The sequence below is a fragment of the Dermacentor silvarum genome, chromosome 1, assembly GCF_013339745.2.
Source record: "Dermacentor silvarum isolate Dsil-2018 chromosome 1, BIME_Dsil_1.4, whole genome shotgun sequence".
Taxonomy (NCBI): Eukaryota; Metazoa; Arthropoda; class Arachnida; order Ixodida; family Ixodidae; genus Dermacentor; species Dermacentor silvarum.
In genome coordinates, this window is record NC_051154.1 from 20,447,371 (window position 1) to 20,467,915 (window position 20,545).

The 20,545-nt window shown below is 42.7% G+C and overlaps 1 protein-coding gene across 4 annotated transcripts in view; it reads left to right on the forward strand.

Moving 5' to 3' along the window:
- The window catches only part of LOC119457730 (rhotekin-2-like), a 163,970-nt gene that overhangs the window by 132,937 nt on the left and 10,488 nt on the right, over window positions 1-20,545 (forward strand). For all 4 annotated transcript variants that reach the window (XM_037719397.2, XM_037719389.2, XM_037719382.2 and 1 more), the window contains exons 2-10: window positions 509-699; window positions 4,701-4,750; window positions 5,026-5,200; window positions 5,808-5,961; window positions 7,978-8,003; window positions 8,176-8,380; window positions 11,005-11,130; window positions 16,297-16,459; window positions 20,412-20,528. In XM_037719397.2, coding sequence (XP_037575325.1) covers window positions 548-699; window positions 4,701-4,750; window positions 5,026-5,200; window positions 5,808-5,961; window positions 7,978-8,003; window positions 8,176-8,380; window positions 11,005-11,130; window positions 16,297-16,459; window positions 20,412-20,528 — 1,168 coding nt within the window. In that variant the 5' untranslated portion in view covers window positions 509-547. The remainder of the gene's footprint in view (window positions 1-508; window positions 700-4,700; window positions 4,751-5,025; window positions 5,201-5,807; window positions 5,962-7,977; window positions 8,004-8,175; window positions 8,381-11,004; window positions 11,131-16,296; window positions 16,460-20,411; window positions 20,529-20,545) is intronic.

A 20,545-nucleotide genomic window follows, 5' to 3' on the forward strand; every position in this document is an offset into this window, starting at 1 on the left:
ATAGTTGACGCCCTTAAAATATATGTGCCCTACAGTCAGGTTGATTTTCAACGTTTTCTTTTATGTGCAACAAACCTTATCAAGTTCGGTGCAGCGCTGTGGATGCCGAGCAAAGTGATTTCTTTGTTCTGCCACTGCATGTATTTAGATAGGAACTCCTGGGGTAAAGCTTCGTCTTAATTTCGCGCCTTCTGCGGAGCTCCTTTTGTGGCCACTTCGACTTGCATGATCTGAAGAGGTACAGTCATCGCCAAAAGTTTGTGCACCGCAGGATATAAGAGAGAGCTATTTCCGCAGTTAGGTGGCACGCAATCTGATGTTCGAATTTGCAGCCTTTTTTTTTTTTTTCACGTTCACAAACTGCTCGGAAATTCAATATTTTCTCAGATCCTTAAGCATTGTTTATTATCAGAGTGGGCTGGTGCGTGACAAGAGCGCAGCGGATCTGCCGTGTGGTGCGTTTTCGTTGTGCTGTGTGTAAAAGACGCCATCGTCTGTCTTTGTGCAGGAGTATGACCTTGAGCAGAAGATCGACCTGGAGATTAAGATGCGCGAGGGCACAACCAAGCTGCTTGCCGTGTGTCAGCACCGGCCTCAGAGCCTCGAAGCAGCCAAGTCGCTGCTCACCTCGAATGAGCGCATGGCCGCCTACGTCGCTGAGCTGCAACGCCGCAAGACGGCCGAACGGCCCAAGCAGTCGTAAGTGGAGCCAGCAGCATCGCTTGCTTGACCATATTGAAGCGCGCACCTCACCACCGGCAGACCAAAGGGAAACCTGCTGACCGGAAACCAATTGTTAAACAAAATTATACGAATGGTTTAACTGCTCTGCTTTATTTCTGTTAACGAGAATATGCCCGCGCTCGTTGGATGCACAGTGCATAAAAAGGTTTCCAACAGAAATAAGACTGACCTGGACAGACTGGAAGAAGACACATTACACCTAACTAGTAACTGAATGTTTAATATTCGCTTCAACATGCAATACGGCAAAAAGCAACCAGTGCTGTGCCCTTTTTTGCTTGTCACGCTGATAGCCCATTCCTTCAGCTGTCAAACTGGTTTTATGCAGGTAGTCTTTCTCTACTGCTGCATGCCAAATACGTCTTCAAAGTGGGTAGCATTTACTAAACAGCATTAAAGAAGAGTCACCTGTAGACCCTGGAAAACCATTTAAAAAACACACAATATTATGAAACGGCGCAGACAAGACAAAGGGGGTGCTGAATGCACTTATATTATAAAGCAGAAACTGGCATTGACTTCTAATATCTTCAGACCAGGTCAGGTCTGTTACACCTGTTAATGGGTTCAAACTGATAAAAAAAAGAAAGAAAAATCGCCTGTGACTGCACTTTTCCAAAGTCAGTTTATTTCTGGAAGAAGTGAAAATTGCCTGCTCTGACATCGAAAATATCCAGGGAAAATGACAAAGATGCTTTAATTGACTTTTATTCACTTCAAAGCACATGTAGCAATTGTGAAATTGACACTGATGAATAGTGAAATCATGCCTGTTTAACAGAAATTCAAAGACAAGTATCACATTTGAGATATCCATCCCCAAAATCTGCTTGGAATTCCAGTTACGATTTTCCTGTACTGCTAGAGGAAGACTTAAGGATGCTGCTAAGAAAAAACACCGCATATCCACGGGGTGAATGATGATGAGTGGGCGAAGCTCCGGAGGGAATCATCGGTGAACCGTGAATCTTCCGTGTAATTCGCCCAGTCTCGCCGCACTAAATCGAACGATTGACTTCCACCAATGACACGCGCCATATGTGACGTCATTCCTATTTTATAACAGCGCCCTTCATTATAATTGCACCATCTCCCGCTTAAGGGGACGCTAGCACAAACGCGTTAGAAACGTGCAGTACTCTCTAGTAAGGGGGAGAGGCCACAGCATCTTACACAGCCGTTTACACATGCCGGAACGTGCACCGTGTTTGCCGACGCCATCACATGACTGCTGAGAGAGTATAACCCCTGTATTCATAAACGCTCCTCGACTTGAACTTGACTTGCCACCGCCTTCAACGCGTTTCGAACGCGCTGCTCAAGGCGGTGGCAAGTCAAGTTCAAGTCGAGGAGCGTTTATGAATACGGGGGTAAGGCGGAGAGGCCACAGCGTCTTACACCAGCTTCTTACACGGGCCGTAACGCGCTAGCACAAACGCGTTAGAAACGCGCAGTCTTTCGTTAATGTTGGGTATTTATTGTCATCGTGGTGCGTGTGTCCATGTGCGCTTCGTGGCATAGTGGCTAGCGCCGCGCGTTTGGAAGCGAGGGGTCCCTGGTTCGATTCCGCGCTACGGACACAACTTTCGGAATTTTTTTTTTTTTCATAAAAGTAGACGTGGCTACCTACTACGACGACGACGACGACGACGACTACTACTACTACTGCTACTACATACTACAGAGGAGGGACAGACCCACACCCTAAGGAGCTTCGCCCCTAAAAGAAAAAAAAATGGATTGTTATAAAGTATGTCCCCAGATTTTCAATTTTTGTGTACCTTTACTCGAAAATGTGCACTGTATGTGAATGAAATTGGTTTTGCGCAAATTTTGTTAATGCCTTTTACATGAGTGAAACTAAAATGGGCACGGTGCCTTTAGTTTTTTTTTTTTTTTTGATAATTGTGCAAAGTAGAATGACATGTTTTATGTTTGTGATAAATTTGAGACATTTAAAAAAAAAAGATGGCATTGCTTTCATCCTCTCTTCTCAGCAGCAGACATTTTGTACAATGCAAGAGCATTGCTTGAAAATGTTGTAAAGCTGCTGCTTTTTTCATCTTTGGGCAATTCTTGCGGCAAAATTTTAGTCATTTACCGAGTAACTTAAAAACGCAGCTGTATTTCAGTCATGTATGTTCAATACTTGAATATGGATGTGCTTGTTGGGACCCGCACACATCTGAGCTTATAAATAAATTAGAAACAATCCAGAATAGGGCAGTTAGATTTGTTCTTGGTAACTATAGCCGGCAGCTTAGCATGACAGAAAGCAAACATAAACTTAAACGGCAAGAGCTGAAGGATCGTAGAAGGCATGTCAGATTAAAATTTTTCCACGATATTTATTATTCTAAAACAGGCATAAACCGCGAACAATATATCCAGGCACCACACTACATATCTAAGCGACTGGACCACTGTTTGAAGGTCAGGGAATTTTCTTGTAGGGGTGGAGTCTTCCGCTATTCCTTTTTTGTTAGAACTGTTCGAGATTGGAACAGTTTGCCATCGTGCATTGTATACATCACAGAAAATGATGCTTTCTTCCACGCATTGTAATAATTTGTTCATGTATTTAGTAAAGTCTGTAACCTCCCTGCTGTAATGCCCTACTATGCAGGTAACTAATTAAAAAAAAAAAAATTTCCCCAGAACAGTCATGTCTTCTTGACTGCACTTGTGATCCAGGTGTGTAGCCTGTGATGATCCTGTTTGCCAGCTGGCTTTTCACTTAGTCCCTGCTGCAGTCACATCGTTATGTGGAGAAGCCTGCTTGCTAAATTCGAGTATTGTTCAGCAGTGCCATTGAAACATTTTTGGGAGTAAGGACAGGTGTAGCGGCTGCCTCTCACGTGGAGGACATCTGAGCTTTTTGAAGAGAAATCTTGATGGCATGAATGTGCGTGACACAGAAGGGCACAGGCAATATGCCTTGAGTATTGTCCACTGTGGCTGTGAGCTTGAGTATTGTCCACTGTGGCAATCACGCCTCACATACATAGAGGGTGAGCGTAGGCGTCTCAAGAGACTATCCATAAGAGATCATACTGCTTGATGGTACCAGCATTGGTGTTGGTAACATACTAGTTTTCAGGATGCTCTGAAAGGCTAAGCAAAGTTGCTTGGCTGTTTTGCGATCAGTGGCTTGACACAGTTTGCATCAAAATCACTGCAGCAAAACAGAGGCAGGTATGGCTAGACATGCACAAAATATAGTTGCAAGAAGAGCTGACACTGTGAGGGCAACATTTCTGTTTGCATTCCTAGTCATTTCCACTTTGTTGTCACAGAGTGAATTTCGAATCATAGAAAGGGAATTATTTTGACAATATTTAGGTACATTAGAAGTCTTATCCATGGACTGCAACAAAGAGTAGAAAAATTTTTAAATTCATTTTTTAGTTAGAGCTTAATTGCTGGCTGTAGTCTTCAATGTTTTCACAGCATCAACGACACCTACTTTTTCAACTGTGGCTGCCTACACGTGAGAGCTGTGTGCACTAGCAAGCACTTGCCACAGTCCTGTGTTAAGCATAGCGTTGCCCATCAAGCTTCTTTTTAAAGAGTCCATTATCGTACACTGTAAATCAGATTACATTGATGAGGGTGTTTTAATATTATATGTTACAACTACATCCACACAAAAAGAAGATTTTACACAATGGCACACACATTTACCCAGTTAATTTATTTGCTATACATCTGTGACAACATTAGAATAAGCGGGCTGTTATGACATAATTTCAGCCTTCTTCCAGGATGGAAACATGATTAGTGTTTTAAACTTAAAAATGATTTAGTGTAATAGCTCTGTGCAGAAGAGGAAGAGCCAGTGTTTAGTGTTGTCCTGCATACTGAGCTAATCTGCTAAACAATTAATGTATATTAAATCTCTCACTTTTAAATATTTTTCGATAAGGTCATGCTTATTGTTACCTTCTTTTGCACAGCATTGGCGGATTCCCTCTGGAGTTGTCACGTTCCCGTGTGGCAGTGTCAGGTAAGGCATCACTTTTCTTTGCATTTCACATGCATATGATGTATGACCTCAGTTTGGCATCATCACGAGCACATACCTTCCCCCCACCTCCTTTTTCAAGCAGGAGCTAGAGCATGATTTCTATGACTTCCTTAGGTTGACAGTGTAATGTGGGGATGCTGAAGCACACTGAACTCTAGTGGCAACTTTTAGTGGCAACAATAGGAGCCCAGGGTTTGTAGGAGTTTGAGGCAGAGCAGAGGGTCAATTGTTGAGTGACAGTGCCATTCTCACAGAGATCCGAATGCCACTGATCTGGAAGGACACGGACCACTTCAAGAACAAAGGGGACTACCGTCGGTTTGCTGTTTTCTGCCTGCTCAAGATTGGCACAGAGATATATGACACGGCTATGGTCAGCAATGTGGACCGTAGCATGACCGATGTCTCCTTTGACGACACCATTGTTTTGTAAGTTGAAGGATCTGCTCTTTGCTTGCCAAGCATATTTCATTCATTGTTTGTTTCTCCCATATTAGCAAAGAGGGTCAAAATGAATGCACATATTTTGTCCTAAGGCTTGCACATGTAGCTGACAAGTTATGTGCATTTGTGGCAAGAAATATGCCCATGGAGGCAGCAAAAGACACTTGAAAAGAAAAGAAAAAGATGTAATGGTAATTAAAAAAAAAAGTAAAATGGTGTTATGTATAATGGTGTTATATACCCAGTGACATGTCCCAAAGCAAATAAACACTAACAGCTAGTACCAAGCAGTGTGCTCAAAATATTTTTTTCTGTCAAAAACTTGCAGTGTATATTTTTTATGTGAAGGGCTTCCATATTTTCTGAAGCCAATCATAATACAAAATTATGTGACACCTCTAGGTCAATCACTGTGGAGTTATTGTTCTAAAACCATTATGGAAGTGTGGGCTTTTTTTTTTTTGCATGATGGTTTACTTTCATCACAGTGTAAATGCAAGCCCACAAAAACTGTTATCATTGACTTCTGCACATACTCAAGCTTGTGCATGTCCAGCAGTAGTCAGTTGTAATCCTGTGCCTTTGGTTACAGCAATAACATTCCGCCTGACTTTGAGTTCAAGCTGGAAGTGTACAGCCATATTCTACAAGATGACCTCAGCATGGCCAGCACACCTCGGAAGATAAAAACCAAGATCACCAATTCAGTCAGCCGAGCCATAGGGCGCAAGTTGGCTGCATCACTGGTCAGTTGCACTTCCAATTTCTTGAGCATATTTACTGCTTGCTTCGTGCCTTCAAACGGCATTTGAAATTAAGGCGGTATTAGTGTTGCTGTTCTCATTACGACAATAAAACTGCTTGTAGACAACGCAATTAGCTCTAACTTGTTTAATAGTGCAGTAGCTTTAATTGCCTAGAAAAATGCTATTAAAATTTTTTTTCTTTTTCAGAAGCTCAAAAATTGTGATGCCTAAAGTGTTGGCATCTTTAGTGAAAGATGAGAAAAAAGAACACATTTAATGCCTAGGCAAGAAGGCAACATGCCTTCTAGTACATGAAAAAACAGTACAGGAAGTGGTACAAGGAGGAGGAGACAAATGACATTGTGCTGACCTGCAACTAAAATTTATTGCACTTTCTGTCTGAATGGAACAGGATGGAAGGGAGTACAGGACTAGGAGAGGACCAGCAAATTTGCAGTAAGGGTGGCATGGCCTCGTCAGGCATTGTACGCCTTCTGTAAGACAATTAAGACAATTACCAATGTAAATTGCCTTGAATAAAGAGTGAAGAACTCAAGGCGACATTTCTGCAACGGCATGGGCTGTTGATGACTCAGCTAGGACTCCCTGTGTTTCCTCCTTGCCTGTCCTTGCCGCGGCAGCTGCCATGCCCTTATTGGCCCACTGCTGTCACGTGGGAGCACACGCCATCTTCGTTCACTTACATTCTTGCTTCGTCACTATTTCTGTAGCAAAAATGCAAACGAGCTGGTGCAAAGTATGTGTTGTCCATTAGGGTTGTATACGGTGTGGGTTGCGCATTTCACAATTTTGAAATTTCTTTACAAGAACAATGTTTGTTCGTGGTTTATTTCATTGTTATGAGTTGTTTCGCCTTCGTATGCTGTAACCAAATCAGCAAATGCAAGGAGCTCTTCGTGATGCCTGCCAGCAAACGTGATGCCATGTGAATAATTACTTGGATAAGTCAAACGGGTCGGGAGAACTTCGAACTGTCCTGCCCATAATGAGCTCACAAAGTAATAAGCTTATATTGTGTAGTAAAATTACCCTTAAGCTTGTATTTTATGCTGCACTCAGATAATCTTGTTAGATATCTGCCGCTGTACTGAACAAACTTTAGGCCTTTTACTGGTAATAAATGCTGCACGTGCTTGGCTTTGTTTTTGACTTAAGATCAGTAGCCGGAAGATCTAGGGCTCTGAAGCGCTCTGAGATGACCTGTTGAATGTGCTATTAGTATGCTACTGCTGGTGATAGCCCGTTATACATGCAAGTGCTTTGAAATTCCTGAGCACTGTACAGTGCTCAGCGGTTTAAACTCGATACTCGGATGCATGGCATCCGGCACTTCTAGCACCACCGGTGATTGCTGGGTAATCGCTGAAGGGCCAAATGCAGTCACAATGCACCAAAAAAACTTTCCCTTTCACGTGGCACAAAAATGCAGAGCCCACCAGTGATGCAAGAAGTAATGGCAGTCACGCGCTCTGAGTATCGCATTTCACTTGCTGAGCACTGTACAATAGTGAATGCAGTCAGGAAAGGGCGACAAGTCAGTGTAATAATGGCTGAATGCAATCCCTTCACAGCTAGGCTGTCACCTTTAATGCTTCATTCACATTTGCACAAAAACACTTTTAGTTTTTGTCAGCTTACGCTTGCAGTCACAGTAGCACTAAGCTGCATTTAGTGTTTCACGCAGCGAAGTTCTGGCTTTTGCAGTAACATTGTGTGTGTCTTCTGTTTTAGTAAAAGAAGAAAAAAGTTGGAAGTTACCTTGTCACTGGGTACTCTGCACATAACATTTTTAAAAGCACCTGAAATAACCTGCATGCAACTTCAGCAAATGTAACTTATGATGTAGTAGTTCTTGTGAACTGTGCGTGCTGTCAAGAAAGAAATGCACTTCCAACAATGGTGCTTATATCGATGCTATTGCACTCTGCATGCCCTAACCAACGCATTCAGCTTACAAATTTTTCATGACTTAATTGCTTCTCTTATTCTTTACAGAAAGAGGAGCTGAACTCCTTCGAAATGTAAGACTTTTTTTTGTGCATGCTGTGTTTTTGTGTTTCTAAGCATGCGTTTTTGTACTTTCATTCACTTTTTTTATTGCAGTAGTTTTACATATATTAAGGTAAAGATCACTGTGTACCAGGGTAGCACGGAAGTGACTATATGTCCTGCTTCTGATTGGTTGACATGCAGAGGGCCGAAGTTTGAGCTAGAGGCTCATGCTACACTGCGACTGAGTGATGCTGACGACAAGGCACACACCTATGACCTCACCATGGAGAACCTGGAGAATCCGCAGCTTCAACTACCTCTCTTTGGGCACTTCTGTTGCAAGCTGGCTGTTGTGCCAGACTGCACCCATGAAGAACAGCTGTCAGGGTACCTTGGTGTTGTGCAGGTACCACAGCATTTCACTTCATTCTGTAGGTGTCACCACACCTGCCACCACGGTGTTGTTGATTCCCCATTTACCTTGCCAACGGGAAGAGCACCTGGGAATGGCATGTAAAGCGAGGTGTGTGTCTGTGTGTGTTTGCGTGCGTGCATTCATGTGCGTGTGTGTGTGACCATATAAAGACAGCAGACAATGAAGCCAAGGAAAGCATTGGGAAGATTAGCTGTGGCTGAAATTGAAATGTAGAAAATAACAAAGAAAAGGTAATTGAAAGTGGCTGAAAAAATCACTTGCTGCCGGTGGGAGCCGAACCCACAACCTCTTCATGTGTTGCACTACCATTTGTGCTACGGCGATGGCTATCAGTTCTTCCAATAACTTGGGTATTTATCTTTACTAGATGTAACCCTGGGAGTGTTGTCAAGCGCCACTCAGAGCCATGTGGGTGGATGTGAAACATCCCTTTTTGCCCAATGGTGTCATGTAACACGTGAACTTAGAAGAGTAGGCATGGGGCTAAGAAACGCTTGTATGCTACCTAATGACATCAAGGCTGCCAGATTCTAGACTCTTACTATAAATGAATGAGAGAAGAAGGGAAACCGAGTGGCTCGATTTTTGTTAATTATGGCTATATAAAGCCAACAGACAATGAAGCCAAGGAAAGCATCAGGGAAATTAGCTGAAAATTAGCACTTGTGTATTTAAATGATTTGACAAAGATGGCTGAGAGTTCTTATTTTGAATAGAGGACTATGCAGGCTTCAAAACGTTTTGTTTGAAGACTTTTTTTTAATGAATAAAAAGAGTGCTATTTTTTACCATTTCTGGCCTAAATTTGGCGCCATAGTTGTAACACTAATTTGCATATTGTCCTGACGTGTTCTCATGTATACTGAGATATGTAGTGAATCATACAATCAAAGTGCTCCGGGCTACATGGAATGGGCTTCCATATCTGGAGCCACTGTAAATACTATAAAATAAACCCCTTTTCTCTCGCTCATACTCCCGGACGTACTCATACTTATGGCTGAAGGATCACCTGCCTAAACGCTACCCCGAGTCCCAACAATATACAGTAGGCTTCCTTTAAGATGGACATGAAGGGACCTTGGAGAGCTGTTGGTCCTATGAGAAGTCAATCTAAACAAGAGTGCACTAAATTTACTGAAACTATATAAGGGCTCTTGAACTGTCCAGCCTCTCAAAGAATTCAGCTTAGCAGAGTTTTTTTCCAAAGCACTAAGCTTGGCAATTAATAGAATGAATGAACAGCTTAGTGACACCTGTATATTACAAGCACATGCTAGCACTTGCTGTTTTTATCTTTTCACTCTCGGTTGGGATTATGTCATGTGGTCAAGTTAAGTTACAGCTGTAACAATTTCTTCTGTGTTTTCTAAATCCAAAGAGGTCAGCTCTGCGATGTAATTGTGACAGCACTCTGTGATTGCAGAAATGATATGCACGAGGGTGGATCAAAAAGGGGTACTTCTGGAGTTCACACAACTTTAATAATAAACAGATGAAAGCAAAACTCGTATAGCATAGTCTGAAGTCCCTTTCACATGAAGCTACTGTTCGAATGGTCACCAAATATGTTCACTGTGCTTTTTGAACCTCAGCAGCAACCACAGGTTGGACAAAATTTTTGAGTTTATTTCCTGGCCCATCACTATACTTGGGCGAAGAAACAGCACTTTCAAATGGGACAAGAGGAGACGAGATACATGAGTGCTGACTAGCAAACATAATGTTTATTTGTAGTGTAAGGCTACATGTATGCTGTTACACTAAGTGCATGAGAGCAGGGCACGTTTACACATCACATTCAAGATATGACAATTCTGTCTTGAGTAAAGATACGGAGGACTCTCAGGAACAAAGAATGTGGGAGATATTTGAAGCATTTGTTATCCTCAAATATGGTGGATCCTGCTTCAGCGAGCCCTCTGTATCTTTGCTCAGGAAATAGTTAGCATATCTTGAATGTGATGTGTAAACCTGTCCTGCTCTGATGCACTTTTATGCACTTGGTGATGACCAGATGTATGTAGCCTTTCACTACAAATAAACATTATGGTTGCTAGTCAGTGGTAATGTATTATATCATCTATTCTTGTCCCACAAGTGCTGTTTCTTCACCCAAGTACATAGCAACCTGCCCAAGTTACCACACTTTATGTATCCGTCACTGTACAGCTACTTTAATTTCATGCAGGTCATCAAATTTTGAACCATGCAAGTTTTCTTGACTGAGCCATGTGGGTAGAGGTTTGCAGGTGCGAAAGCAAGGTTGCACAGGGAATGACACATTGCAGACTGGCGAAATTGTGCAATCACATGGGATGTGAACAAAGATGTGGCATGGAATGAATCTCTTTGCATGGCTCCTATGGATGGCTCAAATACTGCTCGCACTTTCTTTGGATGCGGTAGGGCAGATAACCTTTTTTACGAGTAGTTATGAGAACTCTTATGAGAGCTGTAGTGTATGATGTAAGGTGTTTATTCAGGTTTTGATTGCTCTTGTTGGTATTCCAAGCTATTATGTGCATCCAGAAAAAACCATACTGCTTAGTCTCTACATAATCATTGCATAATTACTTTTCACAATGTTACAGCTGGCCAATGGTGTGAGTGGTCGTCGACGCCTTTGGTGTGTCCTCAAGAACTTCCAGCTTTGCCTCTGGACAAGTCCAGATGACTCTAGGCATCTACCTCCTGTTCTGAGCATCCCAATCAACATGGTGTGTATGGTCAAATAATTTCACAACCTGGTTTACCAACTGGTAAACACCTCTAATGTGGTTCACACCTCTGGTTCTAAGTAAAATGAGTTGTCAGAAATATTTTTTAAAACTGCTTCAAGTAAAAGATATTGAAGAAAATCAGTTCTGCAGAAACCTGCAAGGTGAACAAAATTTTATGAGGGAAAAAATAGTCATCTACTTGAGAGTAGCTACGAAGTGAACAGGAAAGAAAACCTATATTGGTTTCTCAGAATGACAGCTTTTTGGCTGCTGAAGAAAAATTTGTTCTGGTTTGCGGATCAAAATCAGAGCCAATGTCCTCTTGGGGTGGGGGCTGTTGTGATTTCGGGGTGGAGGACAAGAGACAGACTCTGCGCTGACGCACAGGAGACAAAAAGCTTTATACAATATGTACGGATATAGCAGGTAATAGCATACAAGTAGCTTGGTAAGAGCGCATCAGACCGACTGGGCAGCTGGTGGCGACTCTCTGTCCCAACAAAGGACTGGTTCCACCTTAAATCCCCTTGGCGACTCCTCGTCGGCAAGAACCAGGCGGGGCAGGTGCTGATGTCACCCACGTCGAATTCTTCTTTCGTCGCGGAGAAGGCCGGGTGCTGCTTGAAGTCCCCCGCGTCGCATTCTTGATTTGTCGCAGAGTAGTGGGAGCTCCCGTCGCCTCAATGATAGGCACGTAGTGTGGCACAACAGCACTCTGCCATCTGAACTGACCAGGAAACTGGCAGATGGCAGTGTGAGGCTGAATTAATTGGTAACTTGAAGCACAGGAACTAGTGATGCAGAACTATTGATAGTAGTATCGATACTATCAATAGTTAAATCATTATCGAACTATCCATAGTACAAAAGCTATTAATGCAGTCGAACCTCGATATAACGAAGTTGTGCTTGCAGCGCAAAACTTTGTTATATCGCGAATTTCTTTAATTTGAGGTTTCGTTAATTGAATGGAACTAAGATTAGGAAATAAAAATAATTCGTTAAATCGAGGTTCGTTATATCGAGGTTTGACTGTAGTACCGATAGTGCAATTGATAATGCACTAGTGATTGTACTGTGTAAAGTGCACTATCGATAATGTAAAATCATGCGACATACCACACGTAAACAGCACAGCGTAAACTTGGGCACCGTTTGCCAGTTCCCAACTGCATGAACTGAACATTATTGATGGTCAGTTATCGCAAACATTCTAGTAAAATTGCTAGCCAAAAATTGCAGACCCTTTGATAACTGTAAATTGCAAACTATCACAATGCTATTGGTAGTACTATCGATAGTACTGATATCCATAACTTTTGTTACACTGTCAATAGTTTAATAGCGAAATTATCATTAGCAATACTATAGATAGTCTTTTTTACACTATTTATTGTTTTAAAAAAAGTATCTATACTATTACCGATAGTTTCGCATCACTAACAGGAACACTGATCAGCAAATCAGTTGAATGAATTCTGGGATTTTACATGCCAAAAGCACGATTTGATTATGAGGCACGCAGCAAATCAATTCTGCAGAAAATTTAATGAAAGGGAGAAATGTCATCTACCCAAGAGTAGCACGAAGCTACTAAGGTGCCACTGAATGTGCCTTTTGCCACATACCCTAGAGTAGCATGTTTTATTGTATATTTTTCTCTGGGAAGAAATGATACGGTGAAGCACATTCACAGAATCTTTTCCAGCAGCTATTCTTGCTTAAAAGTGTGGTAGCTGCAGAGTTAAAGGCATTAGTGGGGAGGCGTTAAAAAACACCCACAAACTTTGCTGTTTGTTCAGTGTTGTACCCTCCAACCTACCATTACTGCAGCATCATCGGCTTTTGTTTGTTTCAGGCATATCAAAAACAATAATTTCAGCAGCATGTCTTTTAGGAGTGAAGCTCCTTATAGCGGCACCCGTTCCGTCCCTGTCGTCGTAGTAGTAGTGTGTAACCAGTCTGAGAAAAATGAGAAAAAAAATTCCGAAGTTGTGTCCGTAGCGCGGAATCGAACCAGGGACCCCTCGCTTCCGAGCGCGCGGCGTTAGCCCACTACGCCACGAAGCGCACATAGACACACGCACCACGATGGCAATAAATACCCAACATTAACGAAAGGCCGCGTTTCTAGCGCGTTTCTAACGCGTTTGTGCTCGCGCGTTACGGCCCGTGTAAGAAGCTGGTGTAAGACGCTGTGGCCTCTCCACCTTACCTTCAACGCGTTTCGAACGCGCTGCCCAAGGCGGTGGCAAGTCAAGTTCAAGTCGAGGAGCGTTTATGAATACGGGGGGTATACTCTCTCAGCAGTCATGTGATGGCGTCGGCAAACGCGGTGCACGTTCCAGCATGTGTAAATGGCTGCGTAAGACGCTGTGGCCGCTCCCCCTTACTAGAGAGTACTGCACGTTTCTAACGCGTTTGTGCTAGCGTCCCCTTAAGCGGGAGATCCGATGATTCCCTCCGGAGCTTCGCCCACTCATCATCATTCACCCCGTGGATATGCTGTGATTTTTTGTTTGTTTGTTAGTTTTTGCTTTATCTGAGAGATGCTGTCCTCTTACATTTGCCGAAGTTTTGTGCACACTGTGTCCTTCAGTGTGATGAACCATAGCATGTTAACACTAGGACCGCAACTGCTCCAGAGAGAATTTGATATTTTTACTCTGAGCTTTGAGTTTCCTGAAATATACAGTGACCTGAATATTTATTTTAACAACTTTAATACAGGGTTATATGTTATTACTTCTACTTCACTTTTGATCAAGTTCTGAAGAAAGATTGCAGTTTTTGGTCTGCATTGTTCAATAAAACACATGACATTGTTTTCTTGGTTTGTATGCACTTTTATTTGAGACACTCTGTGAAATTGTTCTATATCTCAGCAGCAGCTTGCCTCTCCGATTGCGAGGTGCACATACAATGGTGCTTTTTCATTTTTTTTCTGGACTAACCAGGCAAGCAACGAACTGAAGTGTTCTATTGAATAATGTGGACCAATAAAATGCAGTCGTGTTGTAAAACTTAAGTGAGAACAAATTAAACACAGAATGTTCTTTCAAAGTTGTTTGAATAGAAATGCAGCTGTGTCACTGTGCGGGTCTATAATGTGTGTATTGGATGATTAACACCATGTGCTGTGTGCATTGCATGTGTTTATGTAAACCTGTTTGCAAATTGTGTATGCAGTGCACTGTAAAGACCTTTATACAGTAGAACCCCAGTTATACGATTTTCAAGGGACCGCAGAAAAAAAATATTAGGCTCCAATCCATACTGTGAAGGTGTTTGGCCAGCGAAGCTGTGGTATCACCTGATCCGATAGACCAATGTGACACAGCCTTGAACGATTGAGCGATTGCATATTGATGTTGCTGTTTCCGTCGCCGATCATCGTGTTCACGCTGCTCTTCGGGAGTCCTAACTATGCGTGACATTCCCATAGCGCTATCACAACACAAATGAAATAATGAAATCAGTTGCTAGGCAGGTTCTTCTTTTAAATATGAAAGTGTGGTGACATCGTTCCCTGCTTTGTATGCTACAACTGCAGCATATGCAACCATAATCTTTACTAGGAAACACATATGCGGTGGACACTACATGCTTCACATTGTTCGAACGTGCCTTATCATCTATCATGTGGTTTGGATACTTGTTTTGTGCTTTTTTTTATTGAAACCAATAGTGGGGTGTGTCTTGCATGCGTAATTCCAATGGGTATAGGCAATTTTCGCTTCAATTCGTGGAATGGTTTTCTGTTGACTGTTCTGTCGACGGAGACGAAGAAAAGTCAACAGACGAAGCATCACCGTAAAACGTAACAGCCGGGAAAACGTAACAGTCAGGAAACCCTCAAATTGCCATAGCAACACAAGGAACAGCTTTTAATGACTGCCAGTACAGTTATTTGATGTCTCAGTGCTCGTACTGTGATCGGGGACAGCGCGTTTATAATTAAGGGACACGTATGATGTTCCGTGACAATGGCCCCTTTCCCCCCCCCCTAACATGCCTCATTGCAATAGTTTGCATATGCTTTACTGCGTAAGACAGCTATATTGCTGCAAAGCTGACTAAAGAGAACCGGCGATTATGCATCCTTGCCTTGATTATGCATCCAAGTCTTTGCCAACTCCTCCGTGCACGTTTTCTCCTGATGTGCTTGTGCAAGCTCAGTCGCTTATTGCAAAATTTGGTTTCTGCTGCAATGTAAGATGTGGGAACATTACAGAATGGCAACGTGTCAGAGGGGAACATAATACGGGGGAGTCAATGGAATTTAGGTCAGGACCGCAGAAACGCGACATAGCAGCCGGGAAAATGCAAAAGCGAGGAAGGTATCAATGGGTTCCGCTGTAGTACCTCTATGAAAGCTGCCACAAGCAATTTAATCCTTTAAGGACAAGACATATAAATACTCCCAAGAAATGTTCATTTTCTATCTAAATGTGCAAAACACATCATGAATAAGCATACTTAAAAAAAAAAAAAAACTGGAAATTTTTGTAGCATTGGGGGGAAAACCCCAGGCAGGAAATTGAAAGTGGGCTTCACCGCCAGCCACCTGAGGCTTCGTTTTCAATTTATATACACAGCTCTCATCATATGAGAACCATAGGTGTACATTTAATTTGCTTTACATCACATGTGTGACACCACTGCAGCTGAATATCTTGCATTGGCCTGTCTCCTCTGACCTTGCTTTCAAAAGACAGTGAATTACGTGCCAAACTTCTTCCTCGTCCAGTGTTCCTGCTATAAACCAACAAATGATGCTTGCTGCCTGTCATTCAGTGTTGGTGGAAGTCATTAGCCAGGAACTTCGTACTCAATACTAAAACTCTGTAAGAAACGAATTTTTTTTTCTGGTATGTTGCCTGTAGGCAACACTCATCAATAAAAGGTTAACTCTTATCATTGCTTTACAGTAATTTAGGTTACTAGAAGCAGTCTTAGATTTATCAACTTCATAATCACTATCACTATTTATTTGGCTAATGAGCATGGGGGCACTATTTATTTGGCTAATGAGCACCTTATTTTTTTATTGTCTTCAAAGAACATATCGGCCTCAGCTTGAACAGCTTCATAGTATTTCTCCTCCATAGTTTCAGTTCCCGGTGCAGACTTTCAAGTGATATATGCTCATGTACTCTGCAGGACACGCGTCTACGAACAGATAACTGCTCTTCAAAGTACATGCACGCCATCCGCATAATCAGTGCCATTGCTGACAAGGTGCAAGAACATCTCATCGTTGCTGATGGTGAACAGGACTTCACAAAATGGTTGCTTCACTTACGGCAGCACATAAAGGATCATGGTAAGTTGGGTTAAAAAGCGAGACATTGGTCACGCCTTCACTTTTGTGGCACGTGTCAGCTTCTGTCCTCTTCACCGTAATTACTCATTGCCCCCACGACCTAATTCTCGTACTCAATTTTCTCTCCGCACATTCGGCTCTTATTGAGTGCTCTGCCAGTACCCTTCGCCTTGGGTGGCCGATTCTCACAGAACCTTCTGATGCACCCCAGTGCCGTTTATGCCCCACCGCCTTTATTCACCTGCCACCAAAGTCGGTAGCATATACAGTTAAACCTCGATATAACGAAGTTGGTAAAATCGGCAATTTGCTTCGTTATATCGAAGTTTCGTTGTATTGAAATTCGACCTTTTATGCAAATAAGTACAGTCGCCGATCGATTTTTCTTACATGCAAAGTTTTCCCAATTATCGGGGCAATCAAAAAGCAAATTCGAATGAGAAAACAATTAATTTGGTTGAATTTGGGAGTCTGCAACGAATGATACGGTTTCATGCTACAACGGCGGTACGAATTAAGCGAAGCCAGCCACGCTTTCGTGTCGCGTCCACTCTGCCCCCGTGGCTGATAGCGCCGCCTGTACTGGGATGACTCTATAGAAAAGGGCTAGCAGCAGAGAGCGAATGCCTCATTTGCCTCTCGTTTCAACGGGACTCCGAAACGAGAGATTACGCAACCTCCCATACTAAATGTGTGGGAAGACAGCTTACATGATGCCACGCCCACTCTTTCGTGTGTACAAAGGTACACGTGACAGATTACCTCTAAAGCAGAGTGCGTGGCTGTATATGCGCTCAGCCGCACTTACAGCCATGCGCAGCCACGGCAGAGACATGCACCAATACCCCCCCCCCCCCCCACCCGCCACCCCCTTGCGCGCGCTTGATCGCATTACTGCAAGCTTGCTCCCTTCCCCCTCTTTCCCTTTGATCGCGCAGGTAGGCAGCACTCGTGAAGCCACCATCTTTCTTGTCTCACCCTCGCGCACTTTCACTCGCACCTAAAGCACACACTGCGCGAGGAGAGATAGGATCGTATCGCTCTTGGAGTCTAAACGGAACTTCGGCGGTCGCTTTTGTCGCGCTGCGTGCAATATGAGAGGTGCGTTCGGAAGCAGCCATTCAATCATTTGACCATCTCCGCCTGCAAAGTTTCCATTTATTGTTTAGGTATTCCTTTGCGGTGGTGGTAAAATTTCGTTATATTGAAATTGCGTATAAATACTCTTCATTATATTGAGGTTCTAAATATATGGTGTTTTATGGACAAGAGATTATGAAAAGTTAAATACTTCGTTATATAGAGAATTTCGTTATATTGTAGTTTGTTATACTGAGGTTTAACAGTATTGAACTGTTGTCTTCCCCACCTGTTCCTGATGGCGAGTACCTCGTCACTCCTCTGCCCAACATTCCTCTGCATAATGATGTCACCGTGCCTCACAGTGTTCTTACTATTACTGCTAACCGGACTCGCATGCCTATCTTTAACTTTGGATTGGCAAAGCAAATTCTGGTGCGAGGTATTTGCCTTGCCAACGTTGATTCTTTCGGCGACCATCAAGTGGCGGCTTTATCAACCGCTGATTCTTCCGAGCTTAGCAGGCCCCTCACGCCAGCCTTGGCGCCGATCCCAACATAAAGAAAATGGTTGCGGTGGACCTGTCCTCTGCACAAGCTGAAGACCTTTGGAAAGTTTTATCGTCCTACTGAGACATTTACAATTTTGATGATCACCCTTTAGGCCAGGCGATGCCACGCCTATTCACCGAAGACCATATTGAGTTTCTGCGTCGGAACGCCAAGTAATTCAAAGTGAAGTGAACAAAATGCTCGATAAAAACATCATTGAACCTTCTTCGAGTTCCTGGGCGTCACCTGTGGTGTTGGTTAAGAAGAAGGATGGCACATGGTGCTTCTGTGTAGACTATCGTCATCTGAACAAAATTACTCGCTCCCACGTATAGACGCCCTTGACTGCTTCCACGGTTCCAGCTGTTTTTCTTCTATTGATCTTCGTTCTGGATACTGGCATATTGCTGTTGATGATATGGATAGAGAAAAGACTGCGTCCGTAACACCTGATGGCCTATACTAATTTAAAGTGATGCCCTTTGGATTATACAATTCTCCGGCCACCTTTGAGCGTATGAGCTCCTTGCTCCAAGGTACTAAATGGTCCACATGTCTCTGCTAGTTCGATGACATCATCGTCTTCTCGCCAACGTTCGACACTCACTTTGAGTATCTAACAACTATACTTGATGTATTTCAAAAGGCAAAGCTACAACTCAACTCGTCAAAATGTCATTTGGGCCGCCGTAAAATTACTGTCCTGGGCCATCTCGTCGATGCTTCCAGAGTACAGCCTAATCCCAGCAAAACTCGCGCTGTCCGAGACTTTTCAGTTCCAAAGACAGCCGCAGACGCTCAAAGTTTTGTAGGGCTATGCTCGTACTTTCGTCGTTTTCTTCAAGATTTTGCAGCGAACCCCATACTAATCATCTGAAGAAAGGCGTACGATTCTCGTGGGGTGTTTCAGAAGCCACCGCCTTCTCTCGCACTTGGCCCTAAAGTGAATGTTATGAATTTTGCATAATTGATTTCAGTTAATTAACTCGTTAAGTGGAATACAAAAAATATACTAAGGAGCGCCACATCACTGCAACCCATATGTGGTTTCACTCAGCTGTAGTTAACCATTTATTTAAACCCTTGGTTCAAGTTACGTGAAACACCCGGTCTATATAGGGTGTTTTTTTTTTAGCTGCACCAAATTATTAAAATTATAAAAATGTAAATCTTGGTCACGTTATGTGCGTAATTAGTGAAGTTACGCTAATTAACTTTCTAATTATCAACAATAGGTGGCTACAGCTAATGAGTACTTTGGAGCCAGTCCTCTACACTATCTATCCCAACCATCAAATTTTGAATAGCGGAGTTAATTTGGGAGCTACGCTAACAATTAGTTCCCGTTGGCAGGCTGCTTGAAACCGAAACTGGCCGCAAAAAGAGCGTCTGTGTCGTCGATGTCGCCCCCCCCCCCTCCCCTCGCCTTTCATCACGTCTCCGATGTCACCGCCGGTCCGGCCCAACGAGCAGCTTGCGTTATCTCCTTGCTGTCTGCGACATTGGGCTGGCGCTTCAATGCCGGCAGGCCGCCAAATTTACTTTGTCATTTCATCGGGCACCACGTTGCGCTGTAGCTTGTGCTTCAATGATAAAGTGCTTAATTTTGTGCTTAAATGCATAAAGCGACGTTTTGTTAAGAAACTAACTGGAACGCCAATGCATTTCTCCACAAAGTTCGGGAATTAATATATCGAAACTGGTGTCATCCTGAGAATTATTTCCAAGTGGATCCACCTTGCCAACTCCACGGCTACAATTTGTAAATTGCAATATGGGCCATCAGGTAATTAGTTAAAAACTTAATTAGTGAATTTTTGTTGGTTAGTCAATTATGCATTTCAATTCTTTGCGCAAGTAATGTCCGCCTTTTCGAGTAGACCAGCTAATTAACTAGAATTGGGCTATCTACCACAGGCAACCGTAAATAAATTTTGAAAGTGTTCGCTGAAACACCCTGTATAAAATGGGACCATGTTATCTTCAAGCAAAAAGTGCAGAGCAAAAAGCAAATGTTGGTTATAAATATAGCTAGGGTTCAACATTCTTGGGCTTCATTCAGCTATTGTATTGCTCTGACTAAATATTATTCTGCGAATATTATTTCCTTTTTCAAGTTAAAGTGGTCAGTTATTTTTTCACTGATTATATATATGTAAGTTGACCTGTCTTAGCTTTTAATATATCTGTGAATGATTGAGTGATTGAGAAGATAACCAATCAATGTTTTCTTATAAGGTAAAAAAAAATGTCTTTTGCATGGTATTGCTGCTAGTATCCACATATGGAGCAATACTTTAGCATTTGGTATCCTTTTCCAGAGCTCTGGGGAAATCTTGCATCAAAGCACATGGAAATTCCTTCTCCAGGACCTCGGAGAGCGCCAATGTTTCTACACGCTCGACAGATGTCTCTCTATGATGAAACATCCTTAAAAGGTAAGCATTTCACTTAG